Source organism: Caretta caretta, chromosome 25 (genome assembly GCF_965140235.1).
Source record: "Caretta caretta isolate rCarCar2 chromosome 25, rCarCar1.hap1, whole genome shotgun sequence".
NCBI lineage: Eukaryota > Metazoa > Chordata > Testudines > Cheloniidae > Caretta > Caretta caretta.
In genome coordinates, this window is record NC_134230.1 from 10457570 (window position 1) to 10478136 (window position 20567).

A 20567-nucleotide genomic window follows, 5' to 3' on the forward strand; every position below is an offset into this window, starting at 1 on the left:
CCAGCTGGAGTGTAACCCCACTCTTTCCAGTGGGACCCCCACCGCCTCTCTTCTGGGAGATCATCCTCACCAGGGGAGCATCCCTCACTCCCCCGGTCCTCCCACTCTTCCCTGGGTCCAGCTCTGCGGCAAGGAGACATCAGCAGATAAGTTTCTCCACTGCCCCTCTGCCTTCTCCAGCCCTTGGCTTCAGCTCTCCAGGTTAGATGTCAGCAAGCAACTCCCTCTGCTGCTTTCTGGCCTTCAGCCGTCTTCAGCCCTGGCCCTCTGGCTAGGGGAAGTCAGCCAGCAAACCCCTCTTGCCGCTCTCCTGCCTTCTCCCAGGAACCAACCACTGCTTACTTTGGGGACCTTCCAAAGCCTCCTGGTCTCTGGCAGCTCTCACCGGCCCTGTCCTGACTAACGCAGTCTCTGCTCTAAGCCAAGCCCGCAGTGTCTCTTAGGTGTCCTTGTCCCCATCTCCAGCCTCCTGCCGCTGTACTAGTGGTTGGCCAGGGAACCGTGCACTGGGATCCAGCCCAGGGATCCTACAACCCCCAGCCAAGGTCTGCTCAGTCCAGCTCCTCGGTGCTGCTTCCATAGGCTTTTCTTCCTACGGTGACCTTTGTCAGGCCTTCTCCCCCACAGCCTCTCTAGGTTTTCCTGTCCTGCAGGGCTGGGACTCTCAGGACTTTCCCCTGGAATTCCCCACAAAATCCCAAACTAGAAGTATAAACAATAAACCCCACTTCTGCCTTCCTTGGGCTTGACTTTTCATCCCCCTCATTTTCCTGGCTCCAGTCCTCATTTAAAGGCCTCCTTGCACCCTCCCCTGAAGTCCAGTTCCTGCCCTTTTATCGGGGCTTTACCGCTGGAGCCTGCTCCACTCCCAGCAGCTGCTTCCGCCCTCTCCTTTCTCAGGTTCACTTTCTCTTAACTGGCCAAACAGGGCGCACCTGTTCTGGCACTGGGATGCTGGACCTGCTTCGCTTACTGGACCCAGCCACCTGTGACATGTTGGCTGAGCAAGACAAAAGTCTGGGGACCCTGAGAGCCCAGGACTGAAGGGCACCAGCCGGACTGTTATGGGGCGTGAGACTGGCATGTCAGTGGGTGCTGACAGGCACATTTGGACGGCTTCGGCACGGCTTCTCGATGCCCGCCCACAGCCAGCCCTGCCTGCCCCTCGCCTACCTGAACACTCAGTTTTAATGGCGGGGGGCTCAGGGTGGAGACAGGTTGGGTGTCCCAAGTTTGGGGCGACTGCAGTGGGCTACAAGCAGGGAGGGGTTGCGCCTTCCTTTTTCCTCCAGGAAGTGGGGGGAGAGGGGGGAAGGTCATAAAACGAAAGCAGCAGGGCCGGGAGTCTCCAAGCAGGAGCCGATTCTTGCTGGCTTCCCCAGCACGCTGCACTCTCGCTCCAGTTCCCTTCAGCTGCAGGAGCTGCACAGAGCCTGGCTCATGTCAGAGGAGCTTGTGAAATTTTTGATGGCGGGGCGGGGGGGGAAGCCAAAGCCCTGTCAGCCCCGACTTCACCTTCCCTGGCTCGCAGCGGCTGCTGCGTGTGGGACGCGGACGCTGACTCCGAATTCCTCGGCCTCCTGCCAGATGTTTGAACTAACCCTGAGAGACGCTCTGGGCCCGAGTCCCCGGGGCCAGCTCCCGCACCAGCCCTTGGAAGGGCCTACCGCATCTGGAGCTGTCTGTAATAAATTCCCCGTCTCCCGATAACATCTTGCTGAGCTGTGGGCTTTTTTCCCTCCGCCGGAGACGTGTCAAGTCAGAACCTCCGAAGGCTTTAGCGGAATCCGCTCGAAACAAAGCGGCGAATGTTTTCCCCTCGCTCGGTTTCCTGTCGGGGGGCGAGGGGTTTGGACGCCTTGAGCGAGCGGGGAGGCCAGAGGGCCAGGAGCCATCTACCGGCAATTGTCCCTCTTAACCCATCACCTGCTGTACGCTGGCTTTCTCCCCGGTTTCAGGGTCTGTGAGGCAGTAGCAAGGCTGATTTACAGTGCTGGCAGGCACCTAAGCTTCCCCCCTCCACGGCTCTGCCTGGACTCAGCGTCCTCCATGCTTTGAGCCCTGGGCCCACACGCAGCCTTGCCAATCCACCTCACTCCTGACCAGAAACACCTCTGCTGTTCCAGCCCACCCGCCACCATCTTCTCTCTCTCTGTCACACACACACACGGATAAAAATTCAAGAAAGGCCCGTATCACTGAATTGTTAGTTCCCAAAGCCCATGCGTATTCCTATCTGGAGCTTAGCTCTGGCCTTTCTTTGGACCTATGCCCCCAGCCCTGTGCCCCAGGTGAAAAAATCCTGACAGACTCTATGCGTCCCGCTCCACGCCTCGAAGCTCAGTGAACGTGGGCTGGGGCTGACTAATGGGGAAAGCGGACTGCAGAGCCAAGCCCTGTTCCAAGCCCTCTGTCGCCTCCCGCTCCAGCCGTGCTGAGATCAGGGTGGCCCGAGAGATCTTAGCTGTCATAAAATTGTCCAAAGCGGCCCCGAGTTTGCTCGGGTCCCCCAGTCTGAGCCTGGGTAAAGGACTCCTCCGGAAACCGAGGTGCACAAAATGAGCAGCTGTTTTGGGAAACTTAGGCCTTGCCGGAACCTCCCTGTGCGTCGCTTTCCCCGTCTGTGAAAAGTGGCTCACAGGTAGTCTGGGGGGGGGGGTAAATGAATTGGGGGGGAGGGATAGCTCAGTGGTTTGAGCATTGGCCTGCTAAACCCAGGGTTGTGAGTTCAATCCTTGAGGGGGCCATTTGGGATCTGGGGCACAAATTGGGGATTGGTCCTGCTTTGAGCAGGGGGTTGGACTAGATGACCTCCTGAGGTCCCTTCCAACCCTGGTATTCTATGGTTCTATGATGGGGGCTATGGGAAAGGCTCCTGGGGAGCAGGCAGTGCTTCATTTGTAATTAAAAAGGTGCCAGGACTCAAGCAGTTTTTTTTACATTCACAAACCCAGAGGTGCCAGGGGCTGTGAACTGCCAGGCCCAGAGGTGCCGGGGGCTGTGAACGGCCAGGCCCAGAGGTGCCGGGGGCTGTGAACGGCCAGGCCCAGAGGTGCCGGGGGCTGTGAACTGCCAGGCCCAGAGGTGCCGGGGGCTGTGAACGGCCAGGCCCAGAGGTGCCGAGGGCTGTGAACTGCCAGGCCCAGAGGTGCCGGGGGCTCTGAACTGCCAGGCCCAGAGGTGCCGGGGGCTGTGAACTGCCAGGCCCAGAGGTGCCGGGGGCTGTGAACTGCCAGGCCCAGAGGTGCCGGGGGCTCTGAACTGCCAGGCCCAGAGGTGCCGGGGGCTCAGCCCTGGCAAGGCCTGGCACAAATCAAGCACTGGGATCAGTGCCCCGTGGGTAGCAGGTGGTACAGCTGGAGAGAGGTCAATGAAACAGGTGCTGTGATTGGCTGTAATCCAAATCGCTGCCCGCTTCCTTCTTTCAATCTCGGCATCATGTTCTTCTCGATCAAATGAAATAAGGAGGGTGTTTTCCAGCTGGAGGGGCACTGGTGCTGCTCGGTTCCCAAGATCTCCTGGCATCTCAGGGGACGGCTGCACTGCCATAAATAACACCACCGCGCCGGTCAATTGACAGGTTTGCAGGGCTTGGGCCGCGGGGCTAAAAAATAGCAGCGTGGACCTGTAGGCTCAGGCTGGCATCTGGGATCTCTTGCGGCGGGTGGGGGGGTTCAGAGCCCAGACGCCAGCCTGAGTGTCTACACTGCAGTTTGATAGCTGCCCTGCCTGGGCCCCATGAACTGGAGTCAGCTGACCCGGGCCAGTTGCAGCCATGCGGTGCAGTGTAGACAAACCTTCAGAGCCCCAGGCTGTGATAATACAAGTGCTCAGAGCTGCTGGATGACAAATATCCAAAGGATCTGTGCACGCCTATCCTAGGGAGAAATCCCATGGGGTTAAGATACTTTGGCAATTAGCCAGAAAACCATGTTCTTTTTTTCCCACTGGGCAGAAACTATGGAGATCTAATGAAAGCTGCCATCTTTTCAGCCTGCACAGGGTTTTGTTTTAATTTAGTGTTTTTCCTTTCTTCTCTTTCAGATACGATATATGCATCTACAAGAACAAGCCATGTGGCACCTTAGGTAGGTAAGAGCCCAGCTCAGAGACTCTGTTGTAACTAATTCTTCGCTCTTCTCTAGCGCTTTGCATCAGTAGATCTCAAAGTGCTTGACAAAGGAGATCGGTATCATTAGCCCCATTTTACAGATAGGGAAACTGAGGCAAAGAGCCGCAAAGTGCCTTGCCCAAGCTCACCCAGCAGGCCTACGGTAGAGCTGGGAACAGAACCTTGGTATCCGGAGTCCCTGTCCAGTGCTTGATCGTCTAGGCCACACTGCCTCCTTACTTCAATAAGTGTTAAAAAAAAAAAATCTACTTCGTGCCAAGGGTCTGGTGACTGGCTTTGGACCATTTCACTGTTCTATCCCTTGTTCAGTTCCAGCCCAGTGACTCAGACCGGTTCTCGTTCTGAAGGTTGGTCAGCAGTCTCCCTGACTGCAGAGGAGAGTGCTAGGACTCTGTTGTGATGTACACAAAGGGAATTCTTTATTGCCGCTGCTGGACACAGACCATGTAGTTCTGGCTCTGCCCTCTTGTACTGTCCATACACAGGGTCTCCTTAAGTTCTGGTCTAAACTGAGCAGTCATGGAAGGGAGGGCCGAGTATACTCCCCCAAAGTAAAATAGACAGGGTGGATCTCAAAGCAACTTCTTAGAGGCTAGGTGGTCCAGCTGGGAGGCCAAGAACTGAGGACGAACTCCTCACTCATCGTGGGATTGTGTCCTGTTCTGGTAGGTTGATGGGGTAGGGTGGGAAGCTTGCACCTGCTCTGTAGGTAAAAGAGGGTTACCTTGTCTTAGTATGGCACCTGTCGGTAGCAATCTATGCTCTTAACAAATAGCCAAACTCCCCCCCTCACCCCGCTGCCTTGTTTCCGACTCTGCGGGTGGGAGGGTGCCCAGCATTGAGGCACAGTGCCTGGGGCGTTCTGTGTGCAGAGGTACAGAGGAACCCAGAGATATTTCCGGGGTGCTGAGCAGCACAGATGGACACAGGTTTGATTCCAGTGGTGATGGGCACCAATCAACCCCCCCTCAGTGGAATTAGCCAGTTGGATCTGGGCTTTGTCTCTCTCCAATGGGCAGTGGCAGGACTGTGGCTTCAGCCCTTTAGAGACAGATATTCAGTCTGCTGAAAACAGGCTTTGGATGGGCCTTTCTGTCCCCACTGAGCTCCTCTGGTGTGACCAGCCCCGCTTCCTCACTGTGTAGACAATCTGGGGAGCAGATCTGAAGTCTGGTGGAGTTTTATTGGCACTTGGCATTTCCAAGCCCTCCTGCTGTTGCCAGCCATCTCACGGCAAAGTGAGTTCGTGGCCAGCACTGGGAGTAGCTGGAGACCTGGGTGCCGGAGCCCAGCAAACCACTTTCCTGTCCTGCTCTAGTGCGTGATACACAATCCACTGAAGTCAATGAGAAGAGTCAGGCCCTCCAGGCCAGGTTAACGCGCCGAATAAACATTAAGCCCAAAGCCCGCTGTTGAACCCTGAAACGTGGCCCGTGGCCTGGCACCCCACCACCAGTGCTCCTCACTGGCCCCGTACCAACCGCAGCTGCCTTTCCTAGGGCTGGCCCCAGTGGGAGGAATGTGTGAGCGAGAGAGAAGCTGCAGCATCAACGAGGACATCGGGCTGGCCACTGCCTTCACCATTGCCCATGAGATCGGCCACACGTGAGTGTTACACCCGGAAGCATTCCCCCGGGGAGTCGCTTAACAGGAAAGACCTCCCCTTTTTGGCTGCTCTCACCAGTAACCAACTGGAGAATCGTCTTCAGTGTAAAGACCTTGGAATAGCCATGCGAGGTGGGACCAACAGTCCATCCAGTTCAATATCCCACATCCACACCAGAACAGATAGGCCAGTGTCCCCACTCCGGGCAAAGCAGATCACACCAGTAGTGCATGTAGTCTGAGATCTCACCTTCTTGCTCATGCTGGGCCAGGCCAGTAGTCCACCTAGTCCATCATCCTGTCTCCAGCAGTGGCCAATGCTCCATGCATCATAGGAAAACTTGTGATGCCTCATGCACCTGGACCAATGTCCGGCACTATACTGTGGGGAAGGGAAATTTGTTCCTGACCTTAGTGATGCGCTGGTGTCCTGAAGCCTAAGCACTAATAGCCCCTTGACACTTTATCTTCTCTCGTGTAAACTTTTGGAGTAGGGACTGTTGTTTATTATATGTTTGTACCGCACCTTGCACGGTGGGCCCACCCAGTTACCTCACATGTACATGCTCCTCAGTAGAAATATTTAATAATAATGAATACATTTATCACCTCCTCATGTTTAATCCTGCTTAGCTATGTGCCTCAGCAATGACAAATATCAAGAATGACAAGAATAGCATCCTGTAGTTATGTAGGTCTAAGCTAAGAGCAGTCAAATCTCATGCTCCATGTCTTCAGCTGCCACCTCCATGGGTCAGGAAGGAATTTTTGCCCCACATGCTTTTATGCACAGTTGTCGAGGTGCATTGTGGGTGGTCAGGATTATTACACTATCCTCTGGAGCTAGAAGCAGGACACTGGACTAGGCAGCCCAATGGTCTGGTCAAACAGAGGAAATGCCATGTTCCTATAATACTGTGTTACAAGCCCAGTGCAGAGTGAGTCTCATTAATTCAGGGGAGGGGAGACTATTAGTCAGTAAGGGCCCAATCCTGTGAAATGCTGTGGCAACACAACTCCTGTTGCCATCAACAGGCGATGACCCCGCCGGATCAAGCTTTCAGCACTCATTACTCAGAGACTTACTTTACCTTAGACCTTAGCCCATCCCGTGCTTTGCTGCACATTGGGCTACACACCATTGCCCTCCTTGCCTGTCAACTGTCCTTCTCTCCAAATCTTCCCATTTCATGTTGAGGTACTTGATGTTCGTTTCCATGTTATTCACGGTCTTCCTCTCTTTCTTCTTGCATTTTCTGGCTTCCATCAAGGGCGGTATTTGGTGAGCGCTCTTTTCCCCATGCTCAGCACAAGTCCCAGCCACTGAGGTCTTCTTTTGTAGCTTATTTATGAGAGGGTGCCTTGTCCAGTAATGTTTCTGACTGCTTCGTTCATCTTCCCATCTCTATATGTTATTCCCAATATTGTTCTCAGACATTTGTGATGGAACGCATCCAGCTTTTGCGTACCTTTCTTGGTAAGTTGCCATGTCTCTCTGCTATATGTTGTGATGGCGATAACAATTGCTTTGTACGTTCTGTTTTGTCTTGAGGGAGATGTTTTTGAGTCTTCCAAATGCAGTGTTTGCCTTCCCATTCTTCTTCTTTCCTCAGAACTAGTACCATCTTGGCTGATGCTACTTCCAAGATACGTAAAATTGTCCACCTTCTCCAGTTTCTCTTCTTCAATTTTGATTTCTGTCCCTAGAGTCTCCATTAACATGACTTTACATTTCTTTGCATTGTATCTCAAAGCTATCTTCTCCATTACTTCTTTTACTTGGTTGTGCATTTTTGTAGTCCGTTGGCATCTTCATTGATAAGAGCGATGTCGTCAGCAAAGTCGAGATCAGATAGTCTTGAATTTTTCCATTTTAGGCCATGTGTATCACTGTCACATTGTTTTAATCCATAGTCGATGACTAGCATAATCAAAAAAGGAGACAGGACGCACCTCTGCCTTATATCTGTCTTGATGCTGAATGTCTTACTCAATCCATTTTCCATTTTAATGCAGCATTTTGAATTGGCATAGAATGCCTTCATAACGTTAATTAATTTTGTTGGAATTTCATATTGTTCCACAATTTTCCACATTGTTTCTCTATTTACACTATCGAATGCCTTTTGAAAGTCCATGAAATTGATGGCAAGACTGCCTTGGAATTCAATTGTGTTCTCAATAATCCGTCTCAGGGTGAAAATAGTGTCTGCGCACAATCTCCCTTGTCTAAATCCGGATTGTTCACATAGGATGGTATCCATCTTTCCTTCCATTCTGCTCAGGAGGACCACTGCTAATACTTTTCCTGTGACATATAGAAGTGTTACTCCCCTACAGTTTGAACAATTGTTTAGATCACCTTTCTTTGGTAACTTGATTACGATACCGAGGGTCCATTCTTCCGGCACTTTACCTCCATCCATATTTTGTTGCACAGTGAACAGATGACTGATTCCACATCTTTGCCTCATATTTAAGCATCTCAGGATGAATGCCATCCAAACCAGATGCCTTGTGGTTTTTCAGCTTCTGCAATGCTTTTTTTACTACTTCGATTTTTACCTCAGATACATCTATATCTAGGTCTAATGGTTTATCATTGTTAAATTCCAGTCTTGTCATTGGTTCTGGTTGGTTTAGCACTTCTTGGAAGTGTTCCACCCATCTATTTTCTTGTTCCTCCTTGACAAAGCAGTAAAGAAACAATGCAAAAAAAGATAAGCGAAATTGGTTAGAAAGTAAGGCTAGTGAAGCTGAAGAAGCAGAGGAAAGAAACTATACGAGAACAGTCTCCATGATCCTGAAACAGTTAACAGGATATGGAACTCAGAGACTAGAGCTGAGTAAACTCCTCCCCGGTCCATCTCCCTCCTCCCAGACAGAGTCCCACTCCCTCTCTTTGACCAAGTGAGGTTCTGCTACCTCCCAGTGAATGCCAGGACACACCTCCCTACATCCCTCCCCCACACAACCCCCACAATCTTCTCTGCCACCAGCCCTGTCTCCCCACTCAGCCATGTGGTCAGATCCTCGCTGTTCTTCCCCGCTCCCGTTCTTCCATGCTTTCCCACTCCTAGTCCCCCACCTGAGGGAGGGATCAGAAACCGGAAGCGGTGGGAGGCCTGGAGAAAGAGGGTGTACCCAGGAGGGGCAGGCAAAGCTGACCGGTTGCACCCTAAAGTCCCCACCACCCAGGGCACCTTCCATCGGCACAGCATCCCTTATTGGCTTCCCCCACCCAAGGAGACTGGCCATCTTGGCATTGTCCGGCCTCCCGTGGCTCTGTGCACGGACACGCTGGAGGGATGTCAGCTGCCTGTAACCGCAGCTCGCATCTTTGTCGTTGTTGTTGTGACCTTTTCCAGGTTCGGCATGAACCATGATGGAGTTGGCAACAGCTGCGGCTCCCGCGGACAGGAAACAGCCAAGCTCATGGCGGCTCACATCACCATGAAGACCAATCCCTTCGTATGGTCAACCTGCAGCCGGGATTATATCACCAGCTTCCTGGAGTAAGAAACCTGGCCAGCCCTGCCCACCCTTTCCCCCTGGGAGCAGAGACTTCTCCAGCCTCTGACAGTGATTTTCTTGCCCATCCTCATAAATTACCCCGCATGCTCATGCCGCGTATACATTCTATTCCCTGGCTCCCAGTATCCATCCCTTTCCCAGCCAAGAACGCATTTCCCCTCCCCTCTGTACATTTGTCTGTGGTTTGCATTATCATCTGCTAATGCCACTAACCCTCCCGACTAGGGTGACCAGACAGCAAGTGTGAAAAATCCGAAAAGGAGGTGGGGGGGTAATAGGAGCCTATATAAGAAAAAGACCCCAAAATTGGGACTGTCCCTATAAAATCGGGACATCTGGTCACCCTACTCCCGACTTACCTGGCCCTGCAGCATCCAGACCTTTCCATAGATCTCCTCCCCCCCCTCCCCCCGTAGGAATTTCCCAAATAAACCACCAGCTTTCTGAGATGTTTCAAAGGATTTTGGTTGAGCCAGGAAGTGCGGAGAGGGGGTTGTGTGTTGAGGAAAGGTACCCGGGAGATGCAGCTTCTCTCTTTAACCACAGCAGCACAACCTGCTTCCCCCATTCGCTGTGGAAGGGGATTTTCAGATGTAGCTAAGCCAGGGGTGGGCAAACTTTTTGGTCCGAGGGCCAGATCTGGGTGGGGAAATTGTCTGCAGGGCCATGAATGTAGGGATGGGGCAGAGGGTTGGGATGCGGGAGGGAGTGTGTGGTGTGGGAGGGGATATGGTGTGCAAGAAAGGGCTCAGGATAGGGGGTTGAGGTGCAGGAGGGGGTGCAGAGTGCGGGAGGGGTCTCAGGCAGGGGTTTGGGGTCTCAGGGCAGGGGGTTGGGCTGTAGAAGGGGGTGCAGAGTGCAGGAGGGGCTCAGGGCAGGGGGTTAGGGGGCTCAGGGCAGGGGATTGAGGTGCAGGGTGCAGGGGAGGTTCAGGGTGCGGGCTCCTTCCCAGCGCCACTTACCTCAAGTAGCTCCAGGGTGGCAGCGGTATGCAATGGGGCTAAGGCAGGCTCCCTGGCTGCCCTGGTCCCACGCCGCTCCCGGAAGTGGCCAGCAAGTTCGAAAATGGCTCCTGGGGGTGGGGTGGGGCAGGGCAGGCGGCCCGACCATGCGCTGCCCTCGCCTGCGAGTGTTACCCCGGAAGCTCCCATTGGTCGCGGTTCCCCCTTCCCAGCCAATGGGAGCTGCGGGGGTGGTACCTGTAGTGCATGGATCCCTCTGCCTCCTCCTCCCCCAGGGGTCACAGGGACATGGTGCCGGCCGCTTCCAGGAGTGGCACAGGGCCAGGGCAGGCAGGGAGCCTGCCTTAGCCCCGCTGCACCACGGGACTGGCAATCCCGTGGGACAGACTGAAAACCCTGATGGGCCAGATCCAGCCTGTGGGCCGTAGTTTGCCCTCCCCTGAGCTAAGCAACTTAGGAGCCACAGAAGAGATTTTCATAAGCACCTTTTGGGATTTAGATGCACAAGTCCTAGTTACTATCACCAAGATTTGTGCACCAAAGTTCCTTCAGTAATTTTGAACTTCTCTCCCCTGAGTCCCATTGAATATTGATGGGACATGTGCTCCTAAGCCACTGATGTGCTTTTGAAAATCGCCCCCATCCTAGCAATGCACTGCAGACCTGCTCAAGAAGGACTCCCAGGGACAAGAAGGCTCCATTTTTGTGGCCATGCAGTCCTCAGCTTTCCTATCAAAGAGGCCCTGGTTAGCATCAGTTGCGATGGTGGGTTGTTGGTGTGATGTGGATCCCTGTCTCTGCTAAAAAGATGGTGTTAACTTTAAACCGAAGCTGGATAGGAGCAAACAGTGTACTGGGGTCATCAGCCACTGGTCCAGTCTTAAAAAGGTCCAAGCATTAAAGCCCTCTAGAGTAAGGGGTAAAACAAAGACTCCTCCAGTTGCAATTTTTAAAGAATGTAACGAACACAAACCTTTCCGATGGGACCCCGAGGGCCCAAGTTTTCCTCCCCTTGGCTGGGACATGAGGCTTTACCATGAAATTCCAGTTCTGGCAGCTCGTGTTTGGCTGCAGTGGACTCCTTCCCTCTTAGCCCCTTGATCTCTGCACACAGAACATGGCAAAGAGTGTTCCCTTGATAGTGCTGGAGAAATGTGGCCTCACCAAAGAGGTTTCCGTTGTTGTCACAGAGCCCTGAAGAGTCTCAACTGGTTGGCGGGGGATGGGGAGTTGACTTTAGTCCCCTTTGCCATCCCTTCCATCCACCCCCACTTAGATGCATGGACCTGCACGGTCCTCTTGTGCCACAGGACATGGCCATGGAACCCAAGGCCATGGGAGTGATGATTGGAGACTTGATTTCAGAAAAGAACATGGCAGCCAGGAGGGACCGTGGTTGGGGAGGAAAAGGCATAGTTCTTGCAAAACTTGGGCATCCCCACAACGGCCTGGCACACACAGGGGCAAGCTGGGAAAAGCAGGAGTGTTCCAGCCATTGTTAATTGTAGCATTTTTGTGCCATGTGGCTCCTTCTGCATGAAGGGCTCCAGCTAACTCCAAGCACCTGATGCTGGGCCCTAGAAGCACAGAAGCTCTGCACTCAGACCTGCTCCTTCCAGCCATGCATTCTCTGTCGGATCTGATACCCAACTGGCCAGCTGTCAGAGTGGATCGCTTAGCGGGGTGGGCAACAAGACACAAAGCCCATCGGCTGGTGCTTCAAACCCAGCAGCCCACACAACCACACTTATATACCAAAATTTAAGGAAGTGCTGAATCAGAGCCTTAGTACCTTGCCCTTACAGAGGGCGGGTCTCCAAGCACTTTATCAACATTAAGTAAGTCCCAAAATTGCCCCTGTAAGGTAGGTCAGTATAATTATCTCCAGCCTACAGATAGAGGGCTGACTTTTCAAAGGGCCCTATGAGAGTTAGGCACCCACTGAAAGTCACAGCGAATTGGGCGCCTCACTCCCCTCCAGAGAGATTACGGCCAACATTTGCAAACTTAGGTGCCTAAACTGAGCCCATATTTCGGTGCCTAAATGGAAGCGGCCTGTCAGAGGAGCTGAACACACGCAAATCCTGCCGCAGCCGCTAGAGGCTGGGTGTGTTCAGCATCTTCAGAAACTCAGGGGCCCAAACATGGATTTAGCTGCCTAAGTTTAGGCCAACCTGTTTGACAGCCTTGCCCTAGGTGACTTGCCCAAGGTCGGCCAGCATGTCACTGGGGACAGACCCCAGTTCCTCTGAGCTCCAGCCTTGCGTTTTGGTCACAGGACTAACCTTCCCACTCCCTTCCCTTCTCTTATTCTCTTCCTTCTGCCTGGGGGCCCGTGGGAAGTGAGTGCATCAGTCCAGACTTCACAATGGGTAGACCTGAAACCCCAGTACCATATGGCCTAGAGTTCAAGAAAAGCTTGAAACTCAGATCCAGGCTTTGCAACTCCCGTCTGAGTAGCAGGAGAACCAGTCTGAAGCTCTAGGTCCCTGTGTCTATGGTATCTCCACTGCTACCATCACTGTAATATTTGGGTCCTTGCCGAAAACTCAGATGGATCCTTTTGTGAGGTTCCAAAGGGTTTGGTTCATTTGTCCGCCTGTTTCATGTCAGTTTCCCAGCAGCCTCTGCACTTCCCAGCTCTGTCTGGAGGTGGAGGTGCTGCGTGACCTGGACAAAGCCTGTCCCACTGAGGTTTCCATCCTGGTTGTGCAGACTCCAGCTGCTTGGTGAGGTAACCCAGGCTCACCTGAGCCAAACCTCCAAGCCGGTAGCTGTTTGCCCACCACTCGTTCTCAGCCGGCTGGTTATAACCCCATTTGTCTGCACAGGTTTCCCATCTGTGATTCTCTATTTCTTCTCCAGCTCAGGCATGGGACTGTGCTTGAACAACGCTCCTCCCAAGCAAGACTTCGTCTACCCAACGGTGGCTCCCGGACAGGCCTACGACGCGGATGAGCAGTGCCGTTTCCAGTACGGAGTTAAATCTCGCCAGTGTAAATACGGGGTAGAGAGCCTTCCTGCTTTACTATCGGTTCTGAGGGGGTGGAGGGCTGGGCCGCGAAGGGCTTGGGCCGTCGGGGCCGTTCTTCCACCTCCCACGATGCTTTGCTGGCTTGCGTGAAACGAAAGCGCTTTCCCCGTTAGCTTTGCTGGGAAAGGGCGGAAGGGGCCAGGTCAGGTCTGCGAAGGGCGAGCTCAGCTCAGCTCGGTTTCCATTCCACTCAGCTCTGGCAGAAGCAAATCGCTCGCCTGCTTCACCTGCTGCCGAGGGGGCGCCATAGTCCTCACTGGAGTCCAGGCGGCAGTCTTCTCATCTGATCCACTCTGCAGATGGTGGGTGATGGCCAGGGTTTGGTCACACTGGTCATTTTCATCGCGGTTATTGGGAGCTGGCTGGAGAAATCCCTCACACACGTGCGATTAGGAGGAGAAACCCCTCCTGTGGGAATTCGTTCCTGGGGAGACTGGCACATGCCCTTCACAGAGGATCGGTCTCGCTCAGATGCCAGCAGTGAAAGTGCTTTGGAACATTAACCAGCCGTTGCCTTTTCCCGGAATTCCCCTCCGCCTCTGTCACTCTCAGCCAATCAACTCAGGGGGAAGCTGCTTGAAGCCAGGGAATGTCTGCTGTGGAAGGCAAGGCTCCTCTGGAGGTGAACCGTATCGGCCACCGGGCCTGTCCCTGAAGTGATGCCTGCCATAACTGATCCATTCCCCTCCTGCGCTGGGTCTGAACAGCCCATCTGATTGGAACTTCAGCTGGGAGGCCTGTGCACCAAAGGGTTAAATGTGGTGTGTGAAAGGCCCAGTTTCCCATAGAGGGGACAGAAGATTCACCTGGGTAGGAGGCTGAATCCAGCAGTAAGGTGCCTCAGTAGCTCTGCTGTCAGGCTGGAAGGGATGTAGCTGGACAAGTGCAAGTGCGTCCTGTTAGTGGGGGGAAGCAGGACTCACCCTAGATGGGGAAGGAGGTGGAGGGATTCAAAACTCACTCATTTCCAGCATGAAAAGTACAAGACTCAGACCATCCCAAGAGGAAGGAGAAAAGATGGGCTGGGTGCTGCCTTTCAGCCTGGGGATGTGGCCTGGGATTCAGGCCTCCACACCGATCAATGGAGGAGCGGTTTGCAGGTCTCAGAGGGCATCACACGATGGGTCTGTTCAAGCTGTTGGCGTTGGGGAGGCCAAGGAGAAATGAGGAGTAAACTGCAGAGGCTAAAGTAAAATTACCAGCTCTGCTCACCACTGGTGGGTCCGTGGGGGAAGCCAACATAGGGTTAGAAAAGAAAAACAGCCCGGAAGAAAAGACAGTAAGACCAGATCTTGATTTCAGTTACACCAATGTAAATCCAGAGGAAATCCACAGAAGCCAATGGAGTGGCTCTGGATTTACACCTGTGTAACTGAGATCAGAGTCAGGCCCGTCACCTGCTCTAGAGATGCACAAAGAGCCCCTTGGATGCAATTCACTTACTGCAATTATGACCCAGAGGACGATTCTCTAATGATGGCGTCTCTGCATCCATCAGCAGCTTCCACGGCAGTTCACTCTGCTTACAAGGCAAAGTGAGTTTCTTTTTCATTGGCAGCCACCATCAGCTCATTGTGGGGATCTGATGGCCACGCTGGTTTCTCTCTGCTTCTAGCATCATCAGCAACTGAAACTATTCTGATATCAGAACTTAACTGGTCATTTGACCTGATGCTTAAGACAGAGGAAAATCCTGCTCACCCTCCTGTGGCCGTGTCAGATCTGTGGGACTGGCAGGATTAAAACAGATGATTATCAATCAGCTTGGACTCATCGGGATATCTCACCGGGGTCTGTAATCTAGCAGAGAAAGGCAGAACACAGGAACTGACGGTGGGAAGCTAAAGCCAGATTCAAACTAGAAATAAGTCCCCCGTTTCTGACAGTCAGGGTGATTATCCGTTGGAAGAAACTACCAAGGGCAGTGGTCGATTCTCCATATCCTGAGGTCTTCAAGGCAAGATGGGAGGCTTTTCTGTAGCGTGTGTTCGACTAAAGCAGAAGTGACTGGGCTCAATGCAGTCAAGGTTGGTTGAAATGTTATGATCTGTGTTATACAGGAGAGCAAACTAGATAATCTAACAGTCCCTTCTGGCCTTAAAGTGTCTTAAATGAATCCATGGACAAGGGTTGATACTAGCAGGGAGGCTTTGCTGATTGTTACTGTACTTGCAAATGTGGACTGGAACCTTTCCAAGTTCACATGCCCATTTCCCAGCTCGTTTTTAGCTTATGTAGATGCTTCCTGTGTGAAAAAAGAAAAACAAACACCTGCAGTATCCTAGAGTAATGGGGCCAAAGACTACAGCTTCCCATAACCATGTGATGCCCAAGGACCTCCACATTCCTTATTCACCTTAATGAATTCAAGTAGAGTTCTACCCAGAACAGCGACTACAGAAACTGTGTCTGTCGATGCCATGTTTATTTCTCTCTCTCTGAGTCTAGATCCAATGTGCCCCGTTCATGTGTGAAAAGATTTCTGTTCTTCTTGCCAGCCCTGCAGCCTGGAATCTGAGAGCAGCTGGGTTCTTTCCTCCTTGCTCCTCATCACGAGTAAGGAGACTTGTGTCCTCATGTGACACCTTTGCAGCCCTACTGGGAGTTCTGTTACTATAGTGATGGGCGTCATGTAAAAAGCAAGTTACTACAGAAAGGTCATCTTCCAGTTTTGCCCTCCGTTGGTCTGTCTACACTGCACACTAAACCCGGGTCTGTGCTTTTGTGTCCCCACTGTAATGTAAACCTGGGTTTACAATTGCTGGAGCTGGGTCTCCCAGCTGTGCTAACCTGTCCGTCCTGCATCACACAGACCACCTATCTCAGGTCTGTGGCTCAACCTGCGTCCACACTGCAAAATGACCGGGCTTGGACCCAGTCACAGTGGGACTCAGGCTTTGATCCACTCCCCTAGCAGGGTCCTAGAACCCAAGTCCTAAGTGCTGGGTGACCCAAGTCAGACTGATTGGTGTGGGGACCTAAGGGGGCTTAGGATCAAACCAGAGTCAGAGCCTGGGCTTAGTGTACAGTGTAGACGCACCCAGTGGTGCCTGTGGAGCCTCTGCCCTTCAGTGGGCTGCCCAGATGTATCTGGTAGAAGCTTAGCAAGTAATTCTGTTGATGATGCACAAGAAGGAGCCGACTCCCTCTCCCATCCCCGTATCGGCGAACAGGCATGAAGAGTGTTAGACACATCAATAAGCACAGATGACTTCTCCTTCCTCTAATCAGGGGCAGTAGTTATGTTATTGGCTGGGATTTGCCTAAGGGAGTTAGGCGCCTGCCCGCATCCCACTGAACCTCAGTGGGAATTGGGTGCCGGAATCCTTTACAGACATTTGAGACGCCCAGCCGCTGTAGGGTGTTGGGCCATCACCACAGGATGCTGCGGTTTTCTTGTTCCTTAGTCCCCTCGTATGGTAACTCTAGTAACAACGGGAGCAGCACCACAGTGTCCTGCCCCCTTCGGCACCCATCAGGAGGATTTCCCGCTTGCTGAACAAGTTCATTGATGATCACGGGGTGTCGGTTCCTGTTCCGAGCGCTGCCTGCACCGGGGCCAAAGAATTTCCTACTGAAGTGCTCCGAGAAGAGAGGAAGGCGGGATTAATGGCCTATCACCTGACTGCAGGTTGGCGGCCTGCATGAGCGTGGTACTGTCAGGTCCTGCCGCTTTGGGGATGCAGGGGGAGGCCAGAGTGGGGGAGGGTTTTGCCTCATTCTCTATCAGCACCACCAGTAGAGTTGCCAACTTTAGTCGGACAGATTCCTGGAGGTTTCATCCGACGACTTAATCTTTCATTTAGATTAATCTTTAATTTCTGGTGACTCCAGGACTATCCTGGAGCGTTGGCAATCCTAAGCACTAAGCCTGTAGTGCTGATGAGCGAAGGCTTTCTTTGGCTGAACATAGCTAAGGCCTCAGCTCTCCTGCTCGATCGCAGCCGGCCGGGCTGAGAGCGTGATGTGCGTGCCACCGGGTCCTCCGTGCCGTAAGCCCCGTGTCTCTGATGAAGTCCTGATTCTGTGCATATGGCACTGGATTCCAGATCCCATTGTCCCTGCATCTCTGGGGAAGGCCCAGCAGCCACCTTCCCTAGATCCTGAATCCCATTTGGTCCTCCCTCTGTATTAGCCAGTGGCCTTCACTTCTCTGCTGCCAACCTCCTTCCAGCACCTGGTCATCTTGGCCGCTGCCAGACTCACCAAAGCCAGTATCTGCGGCCACAGCAAGTGCTGCTTACCCCCCCACCCTTTCCTGTTTGCTGGGACAATGCCAAGCGGGTCTGCCACTCTGTTCATGCCGTGTAGTGGCTGGAGCAAAGGACTCAGCTGGTAGGTGGCAGTGTTTTAAGAAGTCTTGCAATCCACGCCATAAAGCCTTTATTCACCACAAGCATACCGGATATCCCTGCCCTTCCGAGGCTGGGTTAATGGAGGGCCATGGCCCTTTAGCTCCTGTTCTCACATCTCAGGCCGTGTTTCTACCATAATAAAAAAAACAAACTATAATTTTGTTTTAAATACCCACAAACCTAGTTAAACTCCCCCCAGGGAGTCATTTTCTGTGTAATAGGCTTGTTCTAATAACCATAGGGCCACCATAGAGATCCGGCAACCAACTCAGCCACCCTCCTTAGATGCTGCGTTGCGGTTTGCAAGTGCTGAAGTCTGGATTTAAAGATTGGGGCCCAGAGCAGGTTCCGAGGGTCTGCGTTTTCCAGTTGAGCCGCTGTGATGGATTTGCAGAGTCTCTGTGATAGAACTGACTTTTGGGTGGGGTTTAAATGGACTGATGGGAGAAAAGGCCCAGCCGAGGGGAGCTTAGCTCGCCTGGAGCCCAGGAGGGGTCATGGTGGGACTGGGTTTGAGAAGCTGGAACTTGGATAGAGAGCTGCTCCAAAGGTGGAGTGGGATTTTAGGGCCGAGATGCACTCAGGACAGGACCTGATGAGAGAAAAGGCGAAGGAGACTCTAAGCCAGCCTCTGTCTCCTCCAGTCCTGGAGCTGACTGAAGGCCAGTTCAGCACCTGTCATAACTGAGAGCCTCCTAAAGGCAGATCTAAATTCTTCCAGCGGGAACAGTCCCCTAAGGACCGTTACACCATCTGGGAACAGTGGACTTCCTGTGGTGTTTGGGGGAGCCAGGAGAAAAGTGGCATAAACCATCTAAACCAGCTTTACACCTCTTGGGGATACCCAGTTGCCCTGTAAACACAGATCTCCATCCACCTGGCACCAGGAGGGGCCAGGATCCGTTCCCTCGTGTTTATCATTCATAATGGAGATCCAGAGAAGGAGACATTCCTGCGAGCATCACCCCAGAAGGAAAGGACTGGGAGAAGGGGAAGGGCTGGGTGCACTGGGTTAGAATTGGATGTACAGGGTAATCCTGGGAGACACTTTTTCTGCGAGGCATCCTCTGTTAAAAACTGAGTTCAGATGTGCTGGAGGCGCAGTTTGTTGCCTTAGTGCCATTTTGGTGCTTCCAACACAGGTGCAAATCTTTGAAAGCTCTGCTCCCATGTCTCCGAATGGACAATGAATGGCGTCCAAAGAACCAGAAATATCCTCGGGCCAGATCCCAAGAGGGGCTGAACTCAGTGTGCGTTGCGAGGTCTAAGCACCTCTCCAGATATGACCCCATCTTTGTATTTTCCCTGCTGAAAATCTTTCCATTACGAGAATGTCCCAGACCAGCTGGAGCTTCTCAAAGACACCAACATGCTGCTACTGCAATCCTAGCTGCTGCGAGCACAAGTGATTCCTAATCTGTTTGTTTCTTTTTTCTCTTTCCTCCACCCCGACCACGTCTCCCTTTCCAGGAAGTCTGCAGTGAGTTATGGTGTCTGAGCAAAAGCAACCGCTGCATTACCAACAGCATACCGGCTGCTGAGGGGACCATATGCCAAACCAATACCATTGAAAAGGGGGTAAGGAAGCCCAGGGCCCCAGAGTGAGTTGACAATGCATGGTTGAAGCAATTGTCGGATGATTCATGTGATTACTGTTTGCATTGGTGAGCGATTTAAAAGCACTGTGTGCCCACCCCTGCCTCTTGCATCCCAGTGTGGAGGGGAGATTAAGGCTGGAATCTACCAAGGAGCACAATTGAATTTCAACTCATTTTAGGCTCAAGTGAGAGACTATATTACCCCCCCTCATGAGGCCCAAAAAGTCTATTGATGGCAGAATTATCCACAGCACAATCCAGCGGTAGGTAGGCCCTGTGGTGTAATGGATAGACTCAGGAGATGTGGGTTCTGTTCCCACCTCTGGCCTGCTGGGTGGCCTCGGGCAAGTCACTTCTGTATGCCTCAGTTTCCCCTTCTGTAAAGCAAGGATAATGGCTTGTGAAGTGCTTTGAAATCTATGGCTGAAAAGGGCTAGATAAAGCTCAGTGTTATTAACCCATCACTTTTTCCAGTCAGCTGAGCGTGGACGGTTTTGGTTTTGGTTTTTGCCATGGCTATTTATTTGGAAAGTGAGTTGTGATTTGGCAGCATCCACGCCACTTTTGTGTTCGCTCAGGATTTCCACTGCCGATATTAGAGTAAGGTGACGTTTACGGCTATTTGCTGAGTGCTAACGTCAGGCTGTGAAATTGAAGGTCGAAATTGAAGGTCGTCATTCACGCTGCGTTGATTAGCTGCATGCCACCCAATCAGGGAAGAGGATCAACACCACGTGACTAGCTAACCCAGCATGAATTTCAGAGCTTGACTACTGACGTCCTGGTTCTCCATTGCCCGGGACCTCATGCAGACAGGGTGACGAGGGTGACTAAATCTGGCTGTTAATGGCTAACGTGCCGTTTGCAAGATGTACATGATGAAGAATCAGGCTCTGAATATTCACAATGAAATGGACATGAGTTTCTCCAATAGGGGGAAATTTGTTGCAAAGAAATTCAAGAACCGTTTCAAATCATTAATAGGTTTGTGAGTTTCAGGCAGAAAAAGAGGCAGAAATTGATAAGCCTGTTGTTCCTTGCAAATGGTCCACTCAGTTCGGCTGTAAATCAGATTGAAATGTATTAAACAGCATCTAGAAACTGGGCATTCCTGCTGGTCAGGCCTGGCCATGCACCATGAGAAAAAAAAAATTTTCATGATTTTTTTTTCTAGTAATTTTTTCTTTTTTTACCCTTTTCTACCAGTCATTTTTTCAGCTAGTGATTGGCAGCTTTCCAAAGAGAGGCAATGTGTCTAGGAGTTAGAGCACCCAGGACTCACGGGTTCCCAGCTCTGACATAGACTCACTATATATCCCTATGCAAGTCACTTCACCTCTGTATGCC

General features: G+C 52.3%; 1 protein-coding gene across 1 annotated transcript in view; it reads left to right on the top strand.

Annotated features, from left to right (window-relative positions):
• ADAMTS10 (ADAM metallopeptidase with thrombospondin type 1 motif 10) overlaps positions 1 to 20567 on the top strand; it is a 101758-nt gene that overhangs the window by 50215 nt on the left and 30976 nt on the right. Inside the window, exons 8-12 of the mRNA XM_048830912.2 lie at positions 4045 to 4088; positions 5632 to 5737; positions 9106 to 9252; positions 13099 to 13240; positions 19093 to 19200. Coding sequence (XP_048686869.2) covers positions 4045 to 4088; positions 5632 to 5737; positions 9106 to 9252; positions 13099 to 13240; positions 19093 to 19200 — 547 coding nt within the window. The remainder of the gene's footprint in view (positions 1 to 4044; positions 4089 to 5631; positions 5738 to 9105; positions 9253 to 13098; positions 13241 to 19092; positions 19201 to 20567) is intronic.